The 21541-nt window shown below is 39.0% G+C and overlaps 1 protein-coding gene across 1 annotated transcript in view; it reads right to left on the reverse strand.

Annotated features, from left to right (window-relative positions):
* Positions 1 to 21541, reverse strand: part of POLR3B (RNA polymerase III subunit B) — a 791018-nt gene that overhangs the window by 571169 nt on the left and 198308 nt on the right. The window contains exons 11-13 of the mRNA XM_053719663.1: positions 8370 to 8492; positions 4536 to 4670; positions 2202 to 2316 (exon numbers count right to left, since the gene is read on the reverse strand). Of these exons, the coding sequence (XP_053575638.1) occupies positions 2202 to 2316; positions 4536 to 4670; positions 8370 to 8492 (373 nt within the window). The remainder of the gene's footprint in view (positions 1 to 2201; positions 2317 to 4535; positions 4671 to 8369; positions 8493 to 21541) is intronic.

A 21541-nucleotide genomic window follows, 5' to 3' on the forward strand; every position in this document is an offset into this window, starting at 1 on the left:
TCCTGAAATTTGCCTTAGGACAAGGACTTAGCCCTGATCAGCAGCAGTGAGTTATCGAGGTCTGTGTGACTGTACCAGCAATAATTGCTTTTGAATCCCCCATAGTGCTGTATTGGTGGGGTGTGGACTTCTGTCCTAATATGTGCACAGCACATTTTACTCTCTGCTCCTGGCGTTTTTAAAGGGAATACAGGGACTCAGGTCGATATGATATATACTGAAGTCCTGTGACCTAATACATGCTTCCAGAGATATGGCTTATTGTCAATGTTTGTGCTAAGCCCTTGAATATTAGTTAAAGGAACAGTGAACATGCTTTTACCTATATATAAATATAAAATATCACACAGACACACACGCACACTTTTTGTTTTTGTTAAACGAAAGACTAAAATGTATTTAAATGGATCACAATGCAAAATTACAGAATTTGCCAGAACAGTTGCAGTTAAAGGGCCATTACAATCTGAAAAATCACATGATCTAATCCTGCAGCACTGGGCGTTTAACCCCTGCAAAGGGGTTAAAAACACAGTAGAAAAACCGTTTGGGACATGCGGTGTACTGTTGGCCCCAAGCTGAACTCACCTCTGATCCAATCAGCAGCACCAGTAGTACACCACGAGTCCCAAACATTTTTTGTAGGGGTTAAACACAGAGTACTGCAGGTTCAATAGTCTTAAAATAACATGCTCTAATGGATTAGACCATGAGTTTTTTTTTTTTTACTATAATGGCCCTTTAAATGTAAATTTTTTTTGTTACTAGCAAAGTTTCACACTGTTTATAGCTAGCAATACTGACTCAACAACTGTGAAAAAAGGAAAAGAAAATATATACAAGAATTTAAGCTGCAGCAACAGTTTCACCAATTAGCTTAATGTCAGAGAATTCTAATTAGACTCCTTGAGATTGTTATTTAGTGTTAAAGCTTTTAGAGTGCCAAATTCTCCTTTTCACACAAACTGGTTGCAAAATTAAAGGCATTAGGCAGCCTTAATTACATTATCAGAACAGCTGGGATTAGGTAATCTCTGAAGTCAATGCGTTATTCTTTTGTCACAAGGTAAAAATCCCTTGCTTTCCAGGGTGCTGGATTTCGGTTCTGCTCCATATCTCAGGCACACAAAGCAAGCTGCATTATAAACAAAAAAAAATGGCAAACAAAGAAACGGGGTAATTCTCCACAAATAATAAACACATTAGAAATGAAGAGACGGTAGGTGAAAAGATTAAGCCTGAAATCGGTAGGTTTAGCTAACACCTCTACTGGCGTTCGGCCTGCCAATCCTCTGGTGACGAACAGATTGAACTGCTCTGTAAAAATATGCTTGGCTGACAAATCCACATCTGTTATCTAAAGCTAAAGCCCGTTTCATACTTGTTTTTCCCATGGGGTGTGAAATTAGCAGCAAATCATTTCATTTTTCTTTTCTTTTGCGCTTTGTTTTACTGCACAATGCTTCTTATGTCTCTCCATTGTTGAAGAGGCTGTGTTTTCTAATCATGTGATTCCCAATGTGGAAATTTTGTATTTTAAAACAAATAGAATATGCATTCTACTGGCATCTTCTACTGAGTTTCCCGGTGTCAGAACATTTTACTGGTGGAGCAAAAGCATATAAAGATATTAAATGACAGCATTGTCACTCTAGATTATGCAAATTCAATGCCGACATTTGTAATAAAAGAATACGATAAACTTAAAAAGATCAGCCACTAAGAAAGATTTAAAGAACTCTTACAACGTGATATGGTTTTACATCTTTGTTTATAAATTTACTATTGATGAGATTTGTAATTAAAGTAAAGAATACATAGTTTTATAGTTACTATGCATTCTTAATTAATAAAAATGAAGAAAAAAAATGCGCTTGTTTAGCATTTGTTATTTATCAACATAAACTTGAAATTAAAGTTAAATATATTTCTACCTGGAATAGCCATCCCTCCGCCTCCTTCAGTGTCCTTGCAGTAGTGTAGTGAGGAATAGAGCGGTCCCACCCACTATATATGCTAAATGTTTTGCGAGTACCAGTCTGAGATCAGAAAGGAAGAATAATTGAGCATGTGCAGTTTGTCTTCAGCGCTGTCAGACAACTCCGATGTAAGCAGTGAATCGAAATATGCACGCCGATTCACTGTTTACATCTAAGTCACATAAAGCGCTCTTTTGTGACTGCTGACCATCGGGAGGGCACCTGCAATGATTTGAATGAGCCGTACGGCACACATTCTCATTGGATGTGCAGGCTGCACATCTTGAAGGAACAAAAAGCGGATTACAAAGGGGCAGGCAGTGGGACCAGAAATATGCTAGTAAAATTAATTGAAAATAGTTTTACATTTTAAAAAGGTGTGTTTCATAAATAAAAAAAAAAAAAAGAAAAGCCCCATGGTTTTCTCCCATAATACAAAGATAGATTTTTTTTAAAAAAAAACCTTGGTTGTGTGTAAATTCATTGAACTTAATCTAAAAATCTTCCAAAGATGGTACCTAACCGAGAGATGTAAAAAAAAAAAATGTATAAACTCAAGTCTACCCAATGCTGGAGATGTGGGTCCGCTGAATGTCACATGGCTCATATTTGGTGGAATTGCACCAAATTATCCTCCATCTGGAACGAGATATATCAAGAAACAAGCAAAATCCTCGAAACTCCCACCCCCTTAGATCCATGTCTATGGCTTTTTAATAAAGTAATAAAGTACCAAAAAAACTCCCTATTCCCTGAAAAAAACTTTCATGACCTAAGCAATAGCTTTAAAATTCTCATTGCAAGAAATTGGAAATCCGACAAAAACCTCTTCCTCAACCAATGGTACCTGGAGTGTAACCGTACGAAATCCTTAGAAGAATTCCATTATATGAAAACTAAAAACACTGAAATATACGCCCAAATGCTCTCAATGTGGGAAACTTATACCCAAAATAACCCCGCTATTACGAACCAAACCTAGGTTACTTCGGTTCTATAGTATGTCCAAATACTCTCTGATCGTTTCATAGTTTATGAGATATGTTAAAACCATGCAAATAAAAATAACAACTTTATTTATTCATGTATTTACATATTAATTTCCCCCATTCCCATTGTCTTTGTCTTTTTCCCCCTCCTTTATTTCTTCTTACTTATTGTCTAAAAACCTGACGTAACTTGGAACCAATGTATAACTTTTCATTCTTATTCTTTTTTTTAATATTTTGGTTTTCAATAAACTTTTTTCTTTTTATTCGAAAGTATTACTATATATTATTTAATGCTAATGAAATGCTCTAAAATACTTTGAGACCCTGGCTAAGTAAATGAAAGGGGCATGAATTTCATGATTAAAAAAATATATATATATACAATTTTAAACAACTTTCCCCTTTTTACATCTATTTATAAATTTGCTTCACTCTCTTTGAATCCTTTGCTGAAGGAGTGGGGATTTACTACTGGGAGAAAGCCGACTACATCTGGTGAGCCAATGATAAGAGGGATATTTTACCACCACCAATCAACAGTTAGGAACAGCAATGCACTACTGGGAGCTAAGTCTACTTCAGTATGCTTAAAAAAAAAAAAAAGAAGCAGCAAATTAGATAATAGAAGTAAATTGGAAAGTTGTTTAAAACTGCATGGTCCATCTGAATCTTGAAATTTTAATTTTGACTTTACTGTCCCTTTACTATAGAGAACCCAGAATCCATATCAGGCCTAAAAGTAACCACCCCATACCCTCACTTAAATAATAAAAGGAAACTAAAGAAAAAAACACTAGTGTGACAGGTTGATAACCACATGAATAGGTGAGGTTTCACGTTTGTTTTTTGTTTTTTCTTACCAGTCTCAACTTAAAGGACCAGTAAATACAATATATTTGCATAATCAACACATTTATGATAACAGGACAATGCCATAGCACTTAGTCTTAACTTCCAATGAGTAGTAGATTTTTTCCTGACAAATTTCAAAGTGATATCTATTTTCCACTCCTCCTGTATCATGTGACAGCCACCAGCCAATCACAAATACACATAGTTATATTCTGTGAATTCCTGCATAATAGGAGCTGGTTACTAAAAAAAAAGTGCAAATATAAAAAAAGACTGTTCACATTTGTTAATGAAAGTAAATTGGAGAATTGTTTAAAATTGCATACTCTATCTGAATCATGAAAGTTTCATTTTGACTTGAGTTTTCTTTTAAAAGATGGCAGTCTTTGTTGGTGAGTGCAGCTAAGGTGAGACAAGATAAGCTGTGATGCTTTAAATATGCTCTTCTAAAATCAGAAGGTAATTTTTCAATTTTATATAATGTCACAGAAGTCTGTGCAATATGTATTTTATAACATTTTACAAGAGTAAGAAATAGTTCCAGACTCAACTTGTTTATGTTTAAAAAAAAAATACAAGCCTTGTCAAAATTTTGTGGCCAAGTGAACTTTTATCAGAGACTGTCAGTTCAGAACTTTGTCTTGTAACCCAGTTTTATTTTGTGCGATTAGTGATTCATAAAAAAATTGCCAACTAACAAAAAACCACCTACTTGTCCAGCCAATTCCAGTCGCTTGTTTCCATAATAATCTCTGTCATCTACTTTATTTTCTCCTTGAGCCAATATCACTCTTCGGACCATTACTGCTGTGTAGATGCATTTCGCTCTAAAGTTGAATTCTTTCACCTAATAAAGAATAATACTGTAACTTTTTACTCAAAAGAAAGCATAACATTTTTGTAAAGTAAGAAATGTAAATGAATATTAAGAAACAGTGGATTAACAGTTTAATAAAATTACATAATACTAAAATTTATAAAATAATCTAAAAAACTATTTTGGGGTTTTTTCTAGGAGATATTGTATTCAAAGAAATATTTGTCCACACAGAATAAACAATGTACATTTACATATTTTCATGCCTAATCAAAACGAAATGCAACAGCATAGTACCAAAATAAGAGTCTGCTTCTAAGTGAAAAGCAGTCTGTAACTCTGCATGAAAATTATATAAACCCATAAAAATTTGTGAAAATCACATTGAAGGGTCAGTCTACTCTAAAATTGTGATTGTTTACAAAGATAATCCCTTTAGAACCCATTCACCAGTTTTGTATAAACAACACTGTTATATTAACACACGTTTTACTTCTGTGATTACCTTGTATCTAAGACTCTGCAGAATTCCCCCTATCTCATGGATGTTTACGACTTGCATTTTAGCCAATCAGTGCTGTCTCAGGAGTGAGCACAGTGCTATCTATATGGTACACATTAACTAGTTCTGTCTTGCTGTGAAAAGCTTAGAAAATAGACTGGGATAAAGGCGGCCTGCAGGAGCTTGAAAACAGGCAGAGATTTAGAGTGTTAGATGTTATAAAGTATATTACTATAACAATATTGGTTATGCAAAGCTGGGGAATGGGTAGTAAATGCGTTATCTATTTTTTTAAACTATAAACATTTAGTCACTGTCCCTTTAAACTTTTGACAAAAAAAAAAAATAGTCAAGGGAAGATTTGTAAAATACAAAAAATACAAATTTTGCGCTAATATTTAACCCCTTGAGTTCCAATGACGGCTCTGAGCAGTCGCAGAGTTTCCCACTCTGGTGCCGACGGCTCGGAGCCGTCACTAGCACTCTGCCACACCTTGAGGGAGATCTGGGGGCTCCCACACGCTCCTACCCCAGCGATCGGGCCTGCATAGTGACAGGCATCGCCGGGGCTTCACGTGATGACGTCACCGCACAACTTTATTAAAAATTTACAATATAAAGTCTAGGGAAAGGGGGCATGCTGCTTAGACGCCTGTATCTCAGGCATCTAAGCAGCTACAGACCCCCAAGACTAACCATTGGAAAGTTAATCGCCTAGCCTTTCCAATGGTGTAAGTCTTGCGGATCTGGAAAAAAAATACAAAAGTTTAAAAAAAAATAATAAAAAAAAAATAATTAAAAAATAAATAAATAATTAAATCCCCTTAGCACCCAGGAGGGAAAGTGCTTAGCACTCAAAGGGTTAAGAAAACTATATGAAATACACAGCTATCATTATTTTGGTGTTGTGGGGCGCTAGGATGAACGATCAGTGCCATAAAAATGTGGGGGAAACACTACTTATGCTTTCTTCAACAGCAATTCCAGATACTACTGCTGCCTGGAGTAAAAATATTGCCAGCCTGTAAAAGTACAGTTTGATGTACTAAGTATATAAAAAAACAGACACACAAGTAGACCTTATCCATCACTAACTCATGCTTGGAAACAATTAAGAACTGTAGTAAACTCAACTACAAGTAATTTCACAACCAGAGAAATAACTATCAGACAAGTTCTACAGAAAAAAAATTCTATATACTAAGAGGGGAAAGGCAGTTATTATAATTTAAGTGATAACCTTTTTTTAAGCTGGAAACATATTTTTACCAAAAGATGGAAGAATATAGTTAAGGGATCCTGGTAAGTATTAGCCACAATATTAGCCAAAATGTAAAACCAAATTGTTATGGGATTAAATTTCTAGTTAGTGCAACCATCTAATACCAGATGAGAAGAAAAAAAAGCAATGCAACAGACAGGTAGGAAAAACACAAAATAAAGATAATGCAAAACACATAATTTATGCTTAACAGATAAATTCCTTTCCTTCCGGATAGGAAGAGTCCACAGCTTAATTCCTTACTGTTGGGATATACAACACCTGGCCACCAGGAGGAGGCAGACACACCCCAGCCAAAGGCTTAAATATCCCTCCCACTTCCTCATTACCCCAGTCATTCTGCATAAGGAACAAGGAAAAGTAGGAGAAACATTAGGGTATAAATGGTGCCAGAAGAATAAAGTAAATAATATGGGACCGCCCATAGACAAGAAAAAACTGACGGGGGCCGTGGACTCTCCCTATCCGGAAGGAAAAGAATTTATCTGGTAAGCATAAATTATGTTTTACTTCCTAAGATAGGGAGAGTCCACTGCTTCATTCCTTACTGTTGGGGAAACTATACCCAAGCTCCAGAGGACACTGAATGAATAACGGGATGGAACAAAAAGGAAGAGGCGGACCCTATTCTGAGGGCGCCACAGCCTGCAAAACTTTTCTCCCAAAAGCTGCTTCAGCCAAAGCAAAAACATCAAACTTGTAAAATTTTGAAAAAGTATGTAAGGAGGACCAGGTAGCCGCCTTACAAATCTGATCCATGGAGGCCTCGCTCTTAAAGGCCCAAGAGGAAGCCACTGCTCTAGTGGAATGAGCCGTTATCCTCTCAGGAGGACGATGTCCCGCTGTCTAAGCTAAGCGGATGACAATCCTTAACCAAAAAGTTAGGGAAGTTGAAGTAGCCTTCTGCCCCTTACGCTTCCCCGAATAGACAATAAACAAAGAGGAAGACTGTCTAAACTCCTTAGTAGCCCGAAGATAGAACTTCAAGGAGCGAACCACATCCAAATTGTGAAGTAAGCGAAGGAGGATTAGGACACAAGGAAGGAACCACAATATCCTGATTGATGTTGCGATCTGACACAACCTTAGGAAGAAAACCTAAATTTAGTACGTAAAACTGCCTTATCTGCATGAAAAATCAGATAAGGGGTTCACATTGCAAAGCAGAGATCTCAGAAACTCTGAGCGCAGAGGCAATAGCCAATAAAAAGAGAACCTTCCAAGATAATTTAATGTCAACGGAATGCAGTGGCTCAAACTGAACCTGTTGCAAAATCCAAAGAACAAGATTTAGGCTCCAAGGAGGAGCCCCAGATCTAAACACAGGTCTGATCCTAATCAAAGGACTGCAAGTCTGGAAGCTCAGCCAGTCTCTAGTGCAATAAAACCTACAGGGCTGAAATCTGTCCTCTCAGGGAACTAGCAGAAAGGCCCTTCTCCAGCCCTTCCTGGAGAAAAGATAAGATCCTGGCAACCCTTGAAAATGGTTTTGGAAAACTGAGAGGTGTCCATTAATGTTATTCCTTAATTTTTCATTTCTTACCAATTTATCCCAACAGCTGTAGACAATGTCAATTTAAACAAGAAACATGATCATTTAGATATTAAATCGAGGCGGTCTATTTATCCTAATTGAAGAGTTTAGATACAAGTGTTCAACTTTTCCAACCACAAAGCAAAGCACAGATGACTCATTCATGCGTTTACTCAATTTAAACTGGGAACCAAAGCTGGAAGATTGTTGGATTCCCTTTTTTTTTTTTTTTTTTGCAAACGGTGTATTTGTGAAATAAAGTTTTTATACCGACTACTTTTTTTTCACTTTTCCACTTTCTCTCTTGAAAAGAGAGAACCTCAATTCAAGGATAATAACATAAGATTCATATTCACAAAATAAATAAATGGTTTAGTCGCTATACTTGTTCTTAAATAAAGTAGTACTTACTGGCACATGGGTAAGAATGGTTGAGGCCAAAAGTTCACGTGCTTCATCCACCCTGGATTTCTTTGGTCCTCCACCACCCCACATCCTTTGTCTACGAACTTTATTACCAATGTGTTTTAATGCCTGTTAAGGAGAGAAAAAGAAATAACACGTTAAGCACAATTATTTTGTTACATACTCGTCAGCTTGTTAAATTGATCAGTTAAAAGGGACATGAAACCCAAAAAATGTTCTTTCACGATTCAGATAGAGCATGCAATTTTAAACAACTTCTATGATTTAATTTACTTCTATGATTTAATTTGCTTCCTTCTCTTATTATTCTTTGCTGAAAGGTTTATCTAGGAAAGTTCAGGAGCAGCAAATAACCTAGGTTCTAGCTGCTGATTGGTGGCTGCATATATATACCGATTGTAATTGGCTTACCCATGTGTTCAGTTAGAAACTAGTAGTGCATTGCTGCTCCTTCAACAAATGATACCAAGGGAATGAAGCAAATTTGATAATAGAAGTAAACTGGAAAGTTGTTTAAAATTGTATGTTCTACCTAATTCATAAAAGAAAAAATTTGGGTTTCATGTCCCTTTAAAGAGCTTTCTTTACTCCATAGAGAGTGAACATTAAAATATTTAATAGAATTACATACACGACCAACATAACATACTTACACATAATATTGTTTTCTAAGTCTTCGTGTACTATAAGCACTTAGGGATAAATTAATTTTTTCACACTCTAACGTAAAGTGGAAGCATATCTCTTAAAGGGCCAGTAACCCCACCAAATAAGGTTATATAATAATGCACACAGTGCAGAATTATATAACTTTAGCCTAGCGTCACGTTTCTTAAGCAGCGTATAGCAAAGATATTTAGCTACGATAATCTATTTTTCAGAACACCGCTCCTGGTTCTACTGAGCGGGTCTGTTTTTTACCTAAGCGCATCGGGCACGCTGTCTAGTCACAGCACGCCCGATCGCGCCATTAAACTGAATGTGCTCGCTCCCGCTCGGGTATGGTAGCGAGAGCGAGCTACATTCAGTTTAATGGCGCGATCGGGCGTGCTGTGACTAGACAGCGTGCCCGATGCGCTTAGGTAAAAAACAGACCCGCTCAGTAGAACCAGGAGCGGCGTTCTGAAAAATAGATTATCATAGCTAAATATCTTTGCTATAGGCTGCTTAAGAAACGTGACGCTAGGCTAAAGTTATATAATTCTGCACTGTGTGCATTATTATATAACCTTATTTGGTGGGGTTACTGGCCCTTTAATATAGTATTTTTGGCTGTTGATTAGCAGTATAAGCAAAAACACCTAACAGAACTCAGAGATGTGGGAGTTCTCCCATTATATACCCCTCCCTGATTGAGTTTGTTTGTGCATTGCCAAGTAGATGGAAAAAACGTTTCGACTCCAAAACAACTACGAAAGGCCCTAGGTATGAACCATAAATATGTGTTAAGCATACATATGGTTTTAATTTGCTTCAGAATAAATAATTTATTTGTAGGTGTAAATCTGTTTCACATCTCATTCTACGTAAACCATATTAGTACTGGTTGGTCAATACTAGGGCTGCATGATTAATCGCGGTTGCAGTTTTAAACCGTGATTAATCGCCGCGGTTTAAAAACCGTGAGATTACGTGATTTTTAGCCACGTCCAGAAGTGACATCACTCGCCCCATGTGAACAGGCTTAGCAGTGACTGAAGAGAAGATCCTGAGCGCACACGTGACGGGTCTCTCCCTCTGAGCAGTCAGCGTTCCTGGGATGGTCCAGGGGAGGAGGGGCGGGACATAGACTGGGAGCGAGGCATCTCTAGAACAGAGCTTTACAAACTTTTCATGTTGGTGACACATTTTTCAGACCTACTTCATTTCACGACACAGTAATTCAGTTGTACTAGCAAACAGGAGGTTAAACTAACTTGCACATACATAAATGATAATAATGAAATGTATTTACAAGTAACAGTATGTATGTGCAAGAATTTAAAAAACATAATTTATGCTTACCTGATAAATTTATTTCTCTTGTAGTGTATTCAGTCCACGGGTCATACATTACTTATGGGATTATATCTCCTTCCCAACAGGAAGTTGCAAGAGGACCACCCAAGCAGAGCTGCTATATAGCTCCTCCCCTCACATGTCATATCCAGTCATTCGACCGAAACAAGACAAGAAAGGAGAAACCATAGGGTGCAGTGGTGACTGGAGTTTTAATTAAAATTTAGATCTGCCTTAAAAGACAGGGCGGGCCGTGGACTGAATACACTACAAGAGAAATAAATTTATCAGGTAAGCATAAATTATGTTTTCTCTTGTAAAGTGTATTCAGTCCACGGGTCATCCATTACTTATGGGATACCAATACCAAAGCTAAAGTACACGGATGATGGGAGGGACAAGGCAGGAACTTTAAACGGAAGGAACCACTGCCTGTAGAACCTTTCTCCCAAAAACAGCCTCCGAAGAAGCAAAAGTGTCAAATTTGTAAAATTTTGAAAAAGTGTGAAGTGAAGACCAAGTTGCAGCCTTGCAAATCTGTTCAACAGAGGCCTCATTCTTAAAGGCCCAGGTGGAAGCCACAGCTCTAGTGGAATGAGCTGTAATTCTTTCAGGAGGCTGCTGTCCAGCAGTCTCATAGGCTAAACGTATTATGCTACAAAGCCAAAAGGAGAGAGAGGTAGCCGAAGCTTTTTGACTTCTCCTCTGTCCAGAGTAAACGACAAACAGGGAAGAAGTTTGACGAAAATCTTTAGTTGCCTGCAAATAGAACTTCAGGGCACGGACTACGTCCAGATTATGCAAGAGTCGTTCCTTCTTTGAAGAAGGGTTAGGACACAGTGATGGAACAACAATCTCTTGATTGATATTCCTGTTAGAAACTACCTTAGGTAAGAACCCAGGTTTAGTACGCAGAACTACCTTGTCTGAATGGAAAATCAGATAAGGAGAATCACAATGTAAGGCAGATAACTCAGAGACTCTTCGAGCCGAGGAAATAGCCATCAAAAACAGAACTTTCCAAGATAACAGCTTAATATCAATGGAATGAAGGGGTTCAAACGGAACACCTTGAAGAACCTTAAGAACTAAGTTTAAGCTCCACGGCGGAGCAACAGTCTTAAACACAGGCTTAATCCTAGCCAAAGCCTGACAAAAAGCCTGAACGTCTGGAACTTCTGCCAGACGTTTGTGTAGAAGAATAGACAGAGCAGAAATCTGTCCCTTTAACGAACTAGCAGATAAGCCCTTTTCTAAACCCTCTTGTAGAAAAGACAATATCCTAGGAATCCTAACCTTACTCCATGAGTAACTCTTGGATTCGCACCAATATAAATATTTACGCCATATCTTATGGTAAATTTTTCTGGTAACAGGTTTCCGAGCCTGTATTAAGGTATCAATAACCGAGAAGCCACGCTTTTATAGAATCAAGCGTTCAATCTCCATGCAGTCAGCCTCAGAGAAATTAGATTTGGATGATTGAAAGGACCCTGAATTAGAAGGTCCTGCCTCAGACGCAGAGACCATGGTGGACAGGACGACATGTCCACTAGGTCTGCATACCAGGTCCTGCGTGGCCACGCAGGCGCTATCAGAATCACTGATGCTCTCTCCTGTTTGATCTTGGCAATCAGTCGAGGAAGCATCGGAAATGGTGGAAACACATAAGCCATGTTGAAGACCCAAGGGGCTGTCAGAGCATCTATCAGCACCGCTCCCGGGTCCATGGACCTGGATCCGTAACAAGGAAGCTTGGCGTTCTGGCGAGACGCCATGAGATCCAGATCTGGTTTGCCCCAACGATGAATCAGTTGAGTGAAGACCTCCGGGTGAAGTTCCCACTCCCCCAGATGAAAAGTCTGGCGACTTAGAAAATCCGCCTCCCAGTTCTCCACGCCTGGGATGTAGATCGCTGACAGATGGCAAGAGTGAGACTCTGCCCAGCGAATTATCTTTGAGACTTCCAACATTGCTAGGGAACTCCTGGTTCCCCCTTGATGGTTGATGTAAGCCACAGTTGTGATGTTGTCCGACTGAAATCTGATGAACCTCAGTGTTGCTAACTGAGGCCAAGCTAGAAGAGCATTGAGTATTGCTCTCAACTCCAGAATATTTATTAGGAGGGGTTTCTCCTCCTGAGTCCATAATCCCTGAGCCTTCAGGGAGTTCCAGACTGCGCCCCAACCTAGAAGGCTGGCATCTGTTGTTACAATCGTCCAATCTGGCCTGCGAAAGGTCATACCCATGGACAGATGGACCAGAGAAAGCCACCAGAGAAGAGAATCTCTGGTCTCTTGGTTCAGACTTAGCAGAGGGAGCAAATCTGAATAATCCCCATTCCACTGACTTAGCATGCATAATTGCAGCGGTCTGAGATGCAGGCGCAAAAATTGGCACTATGTCCATTGCTACCATTAAGCCGATTACTTCCATGCACTGAGCCACTGACGGGCGTGGAATGGAATGAAGGACACGGCAAGCATTTAGAAGCTTTGATAACCTGGACTCCGTCAGGTAAATTTTCATCTCTACAGAATCTATAAGAGTCCCTAGAAAGGAGACTCTTGTGAGTGGTGATAGAGAACTCTTTTCCACGTTCACTTTCCACCCATGCGACCTCAGAAATGCCAGAACTATCTCTGTATGAGACTTGGCCATTTGAAAGCTTGACGCCTGTATCAGGATGTCGTCTAGATACGGAGCCACCGCTATGCCTCGCGGTCTTAGAACCGCCAGAACTGAGCCCAGAACCTTTGTAAAGATTCTCGGGGCCGTAGCCAACCCGAAGGGAAGAGCTACAAACTGGTAATGCCTGTCTAGAAAGGCAAATCTTAGGTACCGATAATGATCTTTGTGAATCGGTATATGAAGGTAGGCATCCTTTAAGTCTACCGTGGTCATGTATTGACCCTCTTGGATCATGGGTAGGATGGTTCGAATAGTTTCCATTTTGAATGATGGAACCCTTAGGAATTTGTTTAAGATTTTTAGGTCCAAGATTGGTCTGAAGGTTCCCTTTTTCTTGGGAACCACAAACAGATTTGAGTAAAACCCTTGCCCTTGTTCCGTCCGCGGAACTGGGTTGATCACCCCCATTACTAAGAGGTCTTGCACACAGCGTAGAAATGCCTCTTTCTTTATTTGGTTTGCTGATAACCTTGAAAGATGAAATCTCCCTTGTGGAGGAGATGCTTTGAAGTCCAGACATCTCTTGCCCAAGCCTGGGCGAAGAGAGATAGTCTGCCCCCCACTAGATCCGTTTCCGGATAGGGGGCCCTCTCTTCATGCTGTCTTAGGGGCAGAAGTAGGCTTTCTGGCCTGTTTGCCCTTGTTCCAGGGCCGATTAGTTTTCCAGCCCTGTCTGTAACGAGCAACAGGTCCTTCCTGTTTTGGAGCGGAGGAAGTTGATGCTGCTCCTGCCTTGAAGTTACGAAAGGCATGAAAATTAGACTGTTTGGCCTTTGATTTGGCCCTGTCCTGAGGAAGAGTATGACCCTTACCCCCAGTAATGTCAGCAATAATTTCTTTCAAGCCGGGCCCGAATAAGGTCTGCCCTTTGAAAGGAATATTAAGCAATTAAGATTTAGAAGTCACGTCAGCTGACCAGGATTTAAGCCATAGCGCTCTGCGCGCCTGGATGGCGAATCCGGAGTTCTTAGCCGTTAGTTTGGTTAAATGTACAACGGCATCAGAAACAAATGCATTAGCTAGCTTAAGTGCTTTAAGCTTGGCCATAATCTCATCCAATGGAGCTGTGCGAATGGCCTCTTCCAGAGACTCAAACCAGAATGCCGCAGCAGCAGTGACAGGCGCAATGCATGCAAGGGGCTGTAAGATAAAACCTTGTTGAACAAACATTTTCTTAAGGTAACCTAATTTTTTATCCATTGGATCCGAAAAAGCACAACTATCCTCCACCGGGATAGTGGTACGCTTAGCTAAAGTAGAAACCGCTCCCTCCACCTTAGGGACCGTCTGCCATAAGTCTCGTGTGGTGGCGTCTATTGGGAACATTTTTCTAAATATCGGAGGTTGGGAAAAGGGCACACCGGGTCTATCCCACTCCTTGCTAATAATTTCTGTAAGCCTTTTAGGTATAGGAAAAACGTCAGTACACACCGGTACCGCAAAGTATCTATCCAACCTACATACTTTCTCTGGAATTGCAACCGTGTTACAATCATTCAAAGCCGCTAATACCTCCCCTAGTAATACGCGGAGGTTCTCAAGCTTAAATTTAAAATTAGAAATCTCTGAATCCGGTCTCCCTGGATCAGATCCGTCACCCACAGAATGAAGCTCTCCGTCCTCATGTTCTGCAAATTGTGACGCAGTATCAGACATGGCTCTCACATCATCAGCGCGCTCTGTCCTTAACCCAGAGCTATCGCGCTTGCCTCTTAATTCAGGCAATTTAGATAATACCTCTGTCATAACAGCAGCCATGTCTTGCAAAGTGATTTGTATGGGCCTCTCTGATGCACTTGGCGCCACAATATCACGCGCCTCCTGAGCGGGAGGCGAAGGCACTGACACGTGAGGAGAGTTAGCCAGCATAACTTCCCCCTCGTTGTCTGGTGATAATTTCTTTACAGATATAGATTGACTTTTATTCAAAGTGACATCAATACATTTAGTACACATATTTCTGTGGGGCTCCACATTGGCCTTCAAACATAGTGAACAAACAGATTCATCTGTGTCAGACATGTTTAAACAGACTCGCAATGAGACTAGCAAGCTTGGAAAATCCTTTCAAATAAATTTACAAGCAATATAAAAAACGCTACTGCGCCTTTAAGAAGCACAAAAAAACGTTCACAGTTGAAATAACAATGAACCAAATCAGTTATAGCAACCAAATTTTCACAGTAAATGTATTAAGTTAGCGAAGTATTGCACCCACTAGCAAATGGATGATTAACCCCTTAATACCCAAAAACGGATAATCAATTTAACAATTAACGTTTTTATCACAGTCAAACACACTGTCACAGGTCTGCTGTGACTGATTACCTCCCTCAAAATGACTTTTGAAGACCCCTGAGCTCTCTAGAGACGTCCTGGATCAAGGAGGAAGAAGCAGGAAGACTGAAACTGAATTTTTACTGCGCAAAAAAAGCGCTAAAATAGGCTCCTCCCACTCCTATTACAACAGTGGGAAACCTCAGTTAACCGTTTCTATATAGAAATAAACGACAGCCATGTGGAAAATCATGCCCCAAAAGATTTATCACCAAAGTACCTCACAAAAAACGAATAACATACCAGTAAACGTTTTAAACATACACTTTAAAAGTTAGGTAGTGTTATTAATAAGCCTGCTACCAGTCGCTTCTACTGCAGTTAAGGCTTATACAATACTTCAGTATTAACAGTATTTTCTTAGTCAAATTCCATTCCTTAGAAAATTAATTATTGTACATACATTCATCAGCCTGATACCAGTCGCTGCTGCATTTAAGGCTGTACTTACATTACATCGGTATCAGCAGTATTTTCTTAGTCAATTCCATTCCTTAGAAAAATAATTTACTGCACATACCTTGTTTGCAGGATTCCCCACATGCTATTCCCTTTCTGAAAGTTACCCCACTCCTCAGAATGTGCGAGAACAGCCAGTGGATCTTAGTTACTTCTGCTAAGATCATAGAAAACGCAGGCAGATTCTTCTTCTAAATACTGCCTGAGAACAAACAGCACACTCCGGTGCCATTTAAAATAAACTTTTGATTGAAGAAATAAACTAAGTATAAAAAACACCACAGACCTCTCACAACGACCTATCTAGTTGAGTTGCAAGAGAATGACTGGATATGACATGTGAGGGGAGGAGCTATATAGCAGCTCTGCTTGGGTGATCCTCTTGCAACTTCCTGTTGGGAAGGAGATATAATCCCATAAGTAATGGATGACCCGTGGACTGAATACACTTAACAAGAGAAAAAAAGTTTAATATCACCAATAGCTACTTACTATTTTAATGTATGAGGTTGATGCGATGAACACAGTTTCGGAATATTTGGTGGAATATTAGATAAATACACTCGCATATTTTGAAGCTTCCACTTCCTATCCATATATCAAGAGCAGGAGTAGTAATGCACTATTGGGAGCTAGCTGCAGAAAAAAAAACACTGACTTCAGCTCAGCGTTTAAGCTGCCGCACTCAGAGCTCAGCGAGTTGCACTCACTACTGCCCGCGCTGCAAACACACTGCTGTCCCACTCACTGACTACACATGCAATCACAAGCCGATTGAGACTACAAGTTTAGTCAGGAGCCAAAGCCGCCAATGGGAATAGTTTCAGTTCCAACTGAGCTGCGCCAATAGGTTAAGATGATCAGTGACCCACTAGGTATAAATCGCGAGTCAAACATGTGATATGCATAGCAAGCTGGCGGAAAGTCGGAAACCAAAAAAAATAAATTAAAAAAAATTTAATTTTTTTTTTAAATTCAAAACAATGTGTGCTGAAGCAGGGACACACCTACACACTGCTGCCGACCCACTAATGTGTCACGACAGAGTTTGGAAAGCACTGCTCTAGCAGGTGATTGGTGGACTGGTGTTACAGTAGCATGAGAGTGGCCCATTGGAATTTAGCACCGACACAACACCGGCTTTTTCATTATAGGCGGTGCTGTGGGATCATGATACTTCCTGTTCTGTCACTACAGTTCCTGTGAGCCCCACGTCTTCACATGCGAGGGAAAATATTAACTTGTTCTAATGTTTAAAATGCACTGAGGTCCATGGGAGGCAGCTGAGAGACTAAAACTCTAATTAAGTACTGCTTTATTATGCACTGTGTTAATTTGAAATAGTATTTTATAAGCTGCATCCCAGGGACCTCAGTGCATTTTAAACATTATAATAAGTTAATATTTTCCCTCAGATGTGAAGACGTGGGGCTCCCAGGAACTGTAGTGACAGAACAGGAAGTATCATGATCCCACAGCACCGCCTGTAATGAAAAAGCCGGTGTCGTGTCGGTGCTAAATTCCGATGGGCTACTCTCATGCTACAGTAACACCAGTCCACCAATCACCTGCTAGAGACCCCTCCTCCCCAGGACCATCACAGGAACACTGACTGCTCAGAGGGAGAGACCGTCACGTGTGCAAAATTAAGGTGTTATAGTAATTTATAAGAAAATCGTGATTAAATAGCAATCACAATCCCCCCCCCCATATCGCCCAGCCCTAGTCAATACCTAAGCTTGATTGCAAGAAGGCAAAAGTGGTAGTCATAGGACTTTTCTACTAAATAGGTCTTATGTAAAAGCCAAAAAAAAAAAAAAAAATTTGTAAAAAGTATATCATAGCAAACCACAAGACTACCTTGTTCAAATACAGCTGACCCATTTATAGCATCTGATTTCCTTAGTATAACAGAGCATTGCGTATGTTACAGTCAAAGCGGATGGTCAGAGAAGGTATAATATTACTAGTGAATGTACACCGTTACTAAAGTCATCAGTGAATGTGTACTACAGGGCGATCTGTTCACATTCACTAGTGAAAGTTTACTTCCACTGCTCATTAGTGAAGGTTCTAGGATGCAGCAGGTCATGTTTTTCCATTCACTGTACGTGTGATTTAAAGGACCATAGCAGGTTATGTTTTTCCATTCACTGTACGTGTGATTTAAAGGACCATTAAACCTATTCTAAACTGAAACTTGTTAAAAACATAATTTATGTAAGAACTTGATAAATTCAAGTTTCCCAAACCTTAAAATGCCTATAAATACACCTCTCACCTCACTCATACCTTAGTTTAACGTGTAGCCAAGGAGTGAGGTGTAAAAGAATGAGTAAAAAGCAAACAAAAAGAGGAACTGGAAAAAATTAAAGTGCTTTATACAAAAAATCATAACAAAAAATAGGGTGGGTGTCATGAGTCCATGAGCTAGTGACATATGGGATGTAATACCCAAGATGTGGAAATCCACGAGTCAGTAGAGAGGGAGAGATAAAATAACAGCTAAATCCGCTGAGAAATGAAATCCACAAAAATAATTACGTTTTCTTCAAAGATTTCAAAAAAACTCAAATCAAAAAGGCACTAGAATCAAACTGAGACAACTGCCGGAAGAACCCTTTTACCAAAGGCTGCTTCCAAAGAAGCAAACACATAAAAATGGTAAAATTTAAGAAAAGTATGCAAAGAAGACCAAGTTGCTGCTTTGCAAATTTGATCAACTGAAGCTTCATTTTTGAAAGCCCAAGAAGTGGCAACTAGTAGAATGAGCAGTAATTCTCTGAGGCGGAGACTGCCCCACCTCCAAATAAGCTTTGTGAATCAAAAGTTTCAACCAAGATGCCAGAGAAATGGTAGAGGCTTTCTGACCTTTCCTGGAACCAGAAAAGATAACAAATAGACTAGAAGTCTTTTTGAAATCTATAGTAGCCTCAACATAACATTTCAAAGCTCTTACCACATCCAAAGAATGTAAAGACCTTTCAAGAGTATTCTTAGGATTAGGACACAAGGAAGGAACAACAATTTCTCTATTAATGTTAGAATTCAAAACTTTAGGCAAAAATGTAAAAGAAGTCCGCAAAACAGCTTTGGCTTGATGGAAAATCAGATAAGGAGACTCACAAGAGAGCAGACAATTCAGAACACATCTAGCAGAAGAGAAAAAGAAATAACACTTTCCAAGAAAGTAATTTAATATCCAATGAATACATAGGCTCAAAAAGGAGGAGCCTGTAAAATCTTCAACTGGAACAATCACCCATGAAAGCTCTTGGTCTGAAACTCATTTCTGAAAAGCCTGCGCCTTAACAGGATTTGTTGGGACATGAGAAAGAATCTCCCTATGGGAGGTCTTATTCTGAAACCTATTCGATTCCCCTGAGAAACAATATTCTGAATCCACTGATTTTGAACAGAAACTGTCCAAATATGTTGAAATAATTTCAATCTGTCCCTCACCAGTTGAACTGGTTTGAGGGCCGCATCTTCATGCAGTCTCCGGGGCTGGATGTTTTTTTTATAAGGCTTAGATTTATTCCAATTCGGAGATAGTCTCCTATTAGAGCCAGAGACCTTAGGGGAAGGAAAGGTCTTTTGTTCTCTATTCTGACGAAAGGAAGGAAAAAGATTTGGAGCTTTAAATTTACCCTTAGATTTCTTATCTTGGGGCAGAAAATTCCCTTCCCCCCTCCCCCGTTGATAGTGGAGATAATAGCATTCAATTGAGAACCAAATAAATTACTGATAAAGATAGTAATCTAGATTTAGACACCATATCAGCATTCCAAGATTTAAGCCATAAAGCTCTTCTAGTAAGAATAGATAAAGACATAGATTTAATATCAATCTTAAGGACATAAAATATAGCATCACAAATGAAATGATTAGCATGTTGAAGTAAAAAAACAATGCTAGACAATTCAGGATCTGTTAACTGTTGAGCTAAACTGTCCAACCAAAAAGTTGAAGCAGCAGCAACATCAGCCATAGAAATAGCAGGTCTAAGAATATAGCCAGTATGTTAAAATGCTTTTCTAAAATAGGATTACATTTTCCTATCTAAAGGATCCTTAAAAGAACTACTATCTTCCATAGGAATAGTAGTACGTTTTGGCAAGAGTAGAAATGGCCCCATCAACCTTAGGGACTTTTTTCCCAAAACTCTATATTAGCCACAGGTAAAGGATATAACTTCTTAAACCTAGAAGAAGAGTTAAAAGAAGCACCAAGTTAGCATCTGGAATAGGAAAAACCTCAAGCGTAACCTCAGAAGTTTTAAAAACAGAATTCAAACGTTTGCTATTCTTATCAAGAGGACTAGATTCCTCAAAACCCAAAGTAAACAATACTTCCTTTAATAAAGAACGAATATATTCAATCTTAAAAAGAAAGGTTGATTTATCAATTTCAGTCTCCGAAGTAGGATCCTCTGAGCCAGAGAAATCCTCATCAGCAGAAGATACTTCAGTATGCTGTAGATCAATACAAATTTCATCAGATTTATGGGAAGTTAGGAGAGACCTTTTACGTTTATTTGAAGGTGGAATAGCAGTCATAGCCTTCTCTATGGCTGCAGCAATATCATTTTTAATATCTACAGGTATATCATGTACATTAGACTGTGAAGGATTAACAGTAGATGTATTTGTACTTATAGAAACATTATCAGTATGTAATAATTTTCATAACAAGTGACATATTTGAGCTGAAGAAGTAAGATCAGCTAATTTACAACATACACACTAAGATTTGGTAGAATTGTGTTCAGGCAGCTTAGTTCCTACAGTAACATCAGAGGCAGGATCAGTTTGAGACATCTTGCAAAATGTAACAAAAAGGAAAAAACATAATTTATGTAAGAACTTACCTGATAAATTCATTTCTTTCATATTAGCAAGAGTCCATGAGCTAGTGACGTATGGGATATACATTCCTACCAGGAGGGGCAAAGTTTCCCAAACCTCAAAATGCCTATAAATACACCCCTCACCACACCCACAATTCAGTTTAACGAATAGCCAAGAAGTGGGGTGATAAAAAAGTGCGAAAGCATATAAAATAAGGAATTGGAATAATTGTGCTTTATACAAAATCATAACCACCGCAAAAAAAGGGCGGGCCTCATGGACTCTTGCTAATATGAAAGAAATTAATTTATCAGGTAAGTTCTTACATAAATTATGTTTTCTTTCATGTAATTAGCAAGAGTCCATGAGCTAGTGACGTATGGGATAATGATTACCCAAGATGTGGATCTTTCCACACAAGAGTCACTAGAGAGGGAGGGATAAAATAAAGACAGCCAATTCCTGCTGAAAATAATCCACACCCAAAATAAAGTTTAACGAAAAACATAAGCAGAAGATTCAAACTGAAACCGCTGCCTGAAGTACTTTTCTACCAAAAACTGCTTCAGAAGAAGAAAATACATCAAAATGGTAGAATTTAGTAAAAGTATGCAAAGAGGACCAAGTTGCTGCTTTGCAAATCTGATCAACCGAAGCTTCATTCCTAAACGCCCAGGAAGTAGAAACTGACCTAGTAGAATGAGCTGTAATTCTCTGAGGCGGAGTTTTACCCGACTCAACATAGGCAAGATGAATTAAAGATTTCAACCAAGATGCCAAAGAAATGGCAGAAGCTTTCTGGCCTTTTCTAGAACCGGAAAA

Source organism: Bombina bombina, chromosome 6, assembly GCF_027579735.1.
Source record: "Bombina bombina isolate aBomBom1 chromosome 6, aBomBom1.pri, whole genome shotgun sequence".
NCBI lineage: Eukaryota > Metazoa > Chordata > Amphibia > Anura > Bombinatoridae > Bombina > Bombina bombina.